The sequence below is a fragment of the Mastomys coucha genome, unplaced genomic scaffold (genome assembly GCF_008632895.1).
Source record: "Mastomys coucha isolate ucsf_1 unplaced genomic scaffold, UCSF_Mcou_1 pScaffold9, whole genome shotgun sequence".
Taxonomy (NCBI): domain Eukaryota; kingdom Metazoa; phylum Chordata; class Mammalia; order Rodentia; family Muridae; genus Mastomys; species Mastomys coucha.
This window is the reverse complement of record NW_022196915.1, coordinates 21,137,987-21,144,926: the sequence shown is the minus strand read 5'-3', so window position 1 is coordinate 21,144,926 and position 6,940 is coordinate 21,137,987. Positions and strand designations below refer to the sequence as shown.

The 6,940-nt window shown below is 38.8% G+C and overlaps 1 protein-coding gene across 3 annotated transcripts in view; it reads left to right on the top strand.

Annotated features, from left to right (window-relative positions):
- The window catches only part of Bmpr1a (bone morphogenetic protein receptor type 1A), a 112,721-nt gene that overhangs the window by 69,678 nt on the left and 36,103 nt on the right, over window positions 1-6,940 (top strand). For all 3 annotated transcript variants that reach the window (XM_031362661.1, XM_031362659.1, XM_031362660.1), the window contains exons 3-4: window positions 2,594-2,809; window positions 6,571-6,733. In XM_031362661.1, the coding sequence (XP_031218521.1) occupies window positions 2,743-2,809; window positions 6,571-6,733 (230 nt within the window). In that variant the 5' untranslated portion in view covers window positions 2,594-2,742. The remainder of the gene's footprint in view (window positions 1-2,593; window positions 2,810-6,570; window positions 6,734-6,940) is intronic.

Sequence of the window (6,940 nt, the reverse complement as noted above, 5' to 3'; positions counted from 1 at the left end):
AAAAAAAAAAAAAAAAAAGAGAATCCACCAAAAGCAGCAGCACTATTTGTTGCTGCCTAAGTCTTGAGGGACTGCTTGAATATGCTGAGGATGGCTGCTGGCTTCAGTAAGAGTACATCCATGACCTAGTCAGAAAAGTCACTTATGTTTACATCTTATTTATTAGAAATGAGTCTCGAGATCTAGTCCCATATTCAAGGGAGAGGAATTAGACTTCACTCTTTGAAGGATGTATCAAAGTGATTGTGAACATATGTCAGGTCTTAACAGTAATCTTTTCACTTAATGGAGAGGGAGCTTAGATAAGGGCTTTACTGTGTAGCCAGTGCTGATCTCTACTTCTGTGTTGGTCATCCATGTTGAAATTATATACATGCACCATTATGCCTGGCCATTAGTGCAGTTTTTAACTAAACAGTGCTGTAGAACTCTTTCATTCAGAGCCCTAGCTTTTAGTATCTCTAAGCTGTTGACATAATGGAAGATTTGTATCTTCAGCCCCAGATGTTTCCTTTAAGCTTGATGCCCAGCAGACATTCCTTTTGGGTAATCTCAGCTGTCTAAATCTGAATCCTTAAGCTCTTTTTCTTCACTTGTCCAAAAATCTGCTTATTCACATTTCGGTAATTGCTCAGACAGGCATCGTGGGAGTCACCTTTGACTTATCGTGCTCTTTGACCCCTGCATCTAGCCATTACCAAGGAGTGCAGAGTCTTGCTTTTTAATTGTATTCACTCTGTGCTCCTGCCACTCTGATCCTAAGCACTGTCATCACTCTACATTTTCATAGCAGTCTTCTCACCCCTGCTATGCTTCTGCTCTTGTGTCTCTGGTTCATTACGTAAAAACATGACACCATCTATCTTATATTTTAAAACCCAAATCTTTCTAGGGTTCTTGACCTTCTTATCTTTCAACCTCTTTTGTATTACACTACTGTATTCTCCATAGTTCAGAAGCATTGTTCTCTGTTGATCTTTTCTTCAGAAATCTTTGCACAGGCTGTTAGTTTGATTGATTATGTATCTTCACGTAGCACCCTAAGTATTATTCCTCAGGATTGAGGGTGGGGAGGGGCCGTTTCCATCTTGAATAGATCTGGAACCTCCAGGATTTCACATTTTTCCTACTCTGCACTTAGTGCAAATTGCTTACATTTTGTTTTTTATTGTCTTGTTCTGTGTCCAAAGTATTTCCATCTTTTATTTCTTTCCCCTGAGATGCAGTACCTCCTACAAACAGCTCTATCACTGTGCTTTGACCCCCCCTATGCTAAAGTATTTTAATTGTCTCATTTGGTGACTATCAATTTCCTGAAAGATGAGTCTGTTTTTCTATCATGATTATAGTTTTGGTGTGTGACATGTAGGCTGATGCATAAAATAAATCCCTTATGAATCTAAAGGCAAGAACACTGTTACACAGGACTTGAGCTTTGGAGGGGATTTAGTGACCCATTCTATTAGTATTGTCGCCCTTTTTGCTGTCTGTTCCTCATACATCCTGTGATCCTTGGTTATTTCATTTGTATATAAATGAAATAATTTGTATGTCCTTTACATTCCTGTAAGCTAGCCTCTATGGTTATAGCAGTGTGTTTCTACACACCTGGTGAGATTAAAATTCATAGTTTAGGATTGTTCTGCATACAGATACTATATTGAGTTTATAGTTGTCACAGGTTTCTTGTTTGTTTGTTTTTGTTTTCTGAGATAGGATTTCTCTGTGTAGTCCTAGCTGTCCTAGAACTCGCTCTGTAGACCAGGCTGGCCTCAAACTCACAGAGATCTGCCTGCCTCTGCCTCTTTAAGTGCTGGGATTAAAGGCGTGCGCCACCACCGCCTGGCTTCTGTTTTCTTCTTAATATTGGTGGTAGTGGTGGTGGGTACATTGAAACAAATTTTGGCTACATAGCCCAGACTGGCTAGAACTCATATTTCTGTTTCAGACCCACCTCCACTCCAAGTGCTGGAGTTAGAGGCAGAGGCATGTACAAATAGCCAACCGAAACATTCATTACAGTAATAAATAATTTAATTATATTAGAGCAAACATAGAAAGCTATTGAAGAGACTCTTTCTTTCTTTCTTCCTTTCTTTCTTTCTTTCCTTCTCTCTCTTTCTTCCTCTCTTTCTTTCTTTTTCTTGTTATTTTTGTAGAGCTGGAATTGCTTTGCTGTTGCCCAGCTTGCCTTAAAACTCCTAGGTGTAAGGGATTCCTGTCTTGTTGGCTTCCCAAGTAATGGGGACCTAACATGTACACAACACTACTGAGATCCAGTATGCTTGTCTTGGCTGATTTGGAGTTAGGAGAGACTGCAACTTTCTACTAATTATTTAGGCTTTGTAAATAACAGTGCCTTTTAAAAAAGGATAGCTTTAATCTCTAAAAATATATCTCAGGAGAGCTGAGACTGTAGCTCAGTAAAGAACTCTTAGTTAGCATATGCTAGGTCCTAGAGTTGATCACACCACAATTTTTAAAAAGCATATTTCTGTATTTAAAAGCTTGGTTATGCTTGTTTTCTTCTCCACTCCTGGAAACGTTCCAATTTTTCATTATATTCATTGCCTTGTTCATTTTTTTTTTCCAGAAGTCTGAAGAAAGCAGCAGGTGAAAGTCATTGTCAAGTGATTTTGTTCTTCTATTAGGAAACCTCATTCAGTAAAGCCATTTACATTAGTGAAATAGCAGGACCAGTAATTCAGAGTGGCCGTGTACAGGACACGTGCGAACTGGACAATGACTCAGCTATACACTTACATCAGATTACTGGGAGCCTGTCTGTCCATCGCTTCTCATGTTCAAGGTAAATTGATACTTGTTTCTGTAAATCATTTCTATATATAAAGCACTTAAATTCTTTGATCTGCTGTCAGCTCATGTTCCTTTCTAAACAGGTCAGCCATACCAACACAGCTCTTAAGTAAAGAAGTATAGAACAAACATGCCAAAATAGATTGTGAAGACACTTGGTGTAGACACTTTTTAAATATCTTAGCCTCCCTGAACCTTTTTTCTTAACATAGGCAAGATACATAGCATGTGGTTCACCTGTGACGATCAGATGAAATTAAGTATAAATAGTCTGCAGCTTAGTACCTAAACCACAGAGCAATAGGGATTTGGTACTGAGCTTTAAAATATCCTCCTTTTCAAAACACAACAAGGACTAAGCACAAATAATAATTCAAAATTGTTTAATTGTCATGAGAATTTGGAAAATAAACATACATGTTTATCTATGCTAAGTTCTAAAATTTCTCCATAGAGTATTAACAGCCTATTTGTGACCTCTGTTGTATACTGTGTGTTTATAGATCAAACTGGAACTTAAAATTTGATGAACTATATTTTCGTACAAACTTTTCCGTGATTGGTTTGATTAGGACAATATTTTGAACTGAAAAGTTAGTGTTGCTTTATAAGAGCTTTTGAGATAGAACTTACCACCACCTTAATTTTCTTTTTTAAAATATATTAAATTTGTGTATGTATATGTGTTAATGTTTGTGCACACATGTGTGCATCTACATGTGGAAACCAGCAGTTGGTATTGGGTGTCTCCCAAGGGTCTCTGACTAAACATGGAGCTTGCTAATTGGCTAGACTGGCTTCCAACAACCCTAGCCCCTAGCCTGCCGTCAACATTTTCTGAAGGCTTTGGCTTTATAAATTTCAATTTCATATTTAGTTCTGAATGCTGAGGATTATTTATCCACATGAAGAAATTTGGGTAACAGCATAAAGCTTTTTTATATGTTTTGAGTAACTACAATGAAATCTATAGCTTCTTTACTGTTGCTTCGCTCAGAACACAGGCCCCAATGGCTCAAGCCACTTTTATTGTAAAATATGAGAATACATAGTACAGTACTTTTCTGTTAAGTTCTGAGGTATCTTTGAAGGCTATTCCTTTTCAGTATTTGTTTTTATTAACAAATACTTACCCTGAGGTAAATTTCTTTTCTGAATATTAAGTATAAGAAACTTTAGGGATGACCAACCAAAGAGCATACACAAGCTGGTTTGAGTCCCCTGGCATCCTTGTCTGGCCTCAGTGGGAGAGGAGGTACCTAATTCTGTAGAGACTTGATGCTTCAGGGAAGGGATACCTGGGAGAGGGGAATACCCTCTCAGAGGCGAAGGGGAGAGGGGACGGGGAGAAGGACTCTGGGAGGGGAGACCAAGAAGGAGGGCAACATTTGGGATGTAAGTAGATAAAATAATTACTAATTTAAAAAAGAAGAAACTGAGGGCTGGCTCAGTGATTAAGAGCACTGGCTGTTTTGCTAGAGGACACTGATTCAATTCCCAGCACTCATATGGCAGCTCATATAGGGTTTGCCTTAGACCTGAGACAATTCCTCCTCCAGTTCCAAGAGATATGACACCCTCACATAGACATGTGTGCATGCACATAAAATAAAGATAAGTCATCTTTTTAAAAGTATAAGAGACATAAATCATTAAAATTTACTATTGGGTGGTGGTGGTACACATTTTTAATCCTAGCACTTGGGAGTCAGAGACAGGCAGATCTCTTGAGTTGGAAGCAAATGAAAAACCAAAATACATACATAGATTATACATACATACATACATACATACGAATCAAGTTGTGGAATCTCTAGCTCTTACATTCTGTTTCCCTGCTGTCAGTGCTTGCATGTGTTATTTTTCTTATTTAGTAGTACATCAGTATTGCTAAATTTACAGTTGAGTTCACATTACTGAACCACTTCATATTTATAGTGAAATTCATAGTTCTTTAGTTCTTTTGGCTTTACCATTCTTTCCGTGTGATTTTGTTTAAAAAATTTAGTGTCATGTATCTTATTACTTGTCATTTGAGGCCATAAACTCTATAATGCAAGATCCTGGCTTTATTACATAAGCCTTTGGCAAATTTATGATAGTGTGGTTTGGATTCAGACCAATGACCCTGGCATGAAAGGTAGATTACAGGACTTATTTCATGCTTTCAGTTTCCTTACTTAGGCAACTAGATGTCACTGCAAGGTGCTTAGTAACTCCCTTTTCACAGAATCATTCAAAAATGATTCTTTTTTAAAAGCCAGTTACAAGTTTTGAACCAAAAAATTAAGTGGAAATGCCCCCACCATACTGAAAGCATTAGAAATTACTTCAGCCTTTCCTGAAGTCTCTATTTGATACCTAGTAAATTGTAACTGTCACACATGACAGGCTGGAGATCTGTTTACATGGTTATCAAAACTATGGGAGAGGCAGATTTCTTGGTGTTGGCAGCTCTAAACTCCTTAGTGCTGTAGGCTTACAGGTCAGGTTTTCAAAGAAGACTTAGTCCAGGCTGAAAATGAGAGGCTTACTGCTCTAGGTACTCAGATCAGAACACACTCTGGGCCTTGTAAGGCATCAGAATCCTTGCCTCTTGTTGGTTTGGTTTGTCTTTCTTTGTTTCTTTTTTTTCTTTTCTTTTTTTGGTTTTTCTAGACAGGGTTTCTCTGTGTAGCCCTGGCTGTCCTGGAACTCACTCTGTAGACCAGGCTGTCCTCGGACTCAGAGACCCACCTGCCTTTGCCTCCCAAGTGCACCACCACTGCCCAGCTGGTTTGGGTTTCTTGATTGTTCTTTTTGAGACAGGTTTGGATCTTAACTTTAGGAAGCTCTCGGAACTCTTCCAGCTCCCTGGGATCCGTAGCTTAGCTGTTAATACTTTCTCATAGCCTCAGTATGTCTGCAGTCCTTCTTAGTCTCTGTAGTCTGCCTCTGTTAGCAACCTCCTAGCTGTGGTAATTTTGATTTTTGGTTCCGAGGACTAGCATTTTTATTTTTTAAAATCGTTCATGAATACTTCATGATAAATGATCCTGGAGCACTTATGAGGAGTGAGGCCTTCTGAAGCTGGGCAGTAACTTCCTCAGAGGAATCCCTGGCATGTTCAAAACAGCCAGTGTGACAACAGTGAGGGCAGTGCTAGTTGTGAAAGAGCTGCTTTTGACAGTTCCTCACTCAAGGCAGCTAGGCATCAGGGAGGGGGTCTGCCAGTTGTCAGTCAGATGGCCAGTTGGCTGTTTCAAATAATTTATTTAAAGAAAAGTCAAGAGTGCTGGGGAGAGGAGGAGCCTGCAGGGAGGGAGGAGCCCGCGGGGTGGTGGGGAAGAGAAGAGAAGAGAAGAGAAGAGAAGAGAAGAGAAGAGAAGAGAAGAGAAGAGAAGAGAAATCAAAACACTAAAGGACCCTTACAGTGGGGACTTGTCCTAGAATTAGCATTCTCAAAAGTGTTTTCCAATGCTTAGAGCTCTTAGCCTTTAGGAAGAGGGATTCTTCCACTCTATTTTTTTGTCATTTTTATTTGTCTTTCATTAGTTAGTATAAAACTTGTAACTGGGTTGTTTCCATATATCTCAATATCTGGTACAGTAGTTCTGTATATAATACTTTATAAGTTAATATTATATAAAGTTTACTTTTAAGGTATAATATCAATAGATATTATGATAAAGGAAATTTAACATGCTTTATTGAAGATTGTAACTAAACATCTTTCCAAGCATGATTGTCTACAAATTTCATTTTTAAATACAGGGCAGAATCTAGATAGTATGCTCCATGGCACTGGTATGAAATCAGACTTGGACCAGAAGAAGCCAGAAAATGGAGTGACTTTAGCACCAGAGGATACCTTGCCTTTCTTAAAGTGCTATTGCTCGGGACACTGCCCAGATGATGCTGTTAATAACACATGCATGTAAGTATGTGGTCCAGTCCTTAAGAGTTAGATGGATAGTAAACTCAGACAAGGGCTTTTTCCCCCTTTATATATGGTATCTTTCCATGGAAAGAAAGGATTCTTAGCATGAATATAAAAATATTGTTGGCTGAGTGGAGGTGGCGCATGCCTTTAATCCCAGCACTTGGGAGGCAGAGACAGGCGGATTTCTGAATTCGAGGCCAG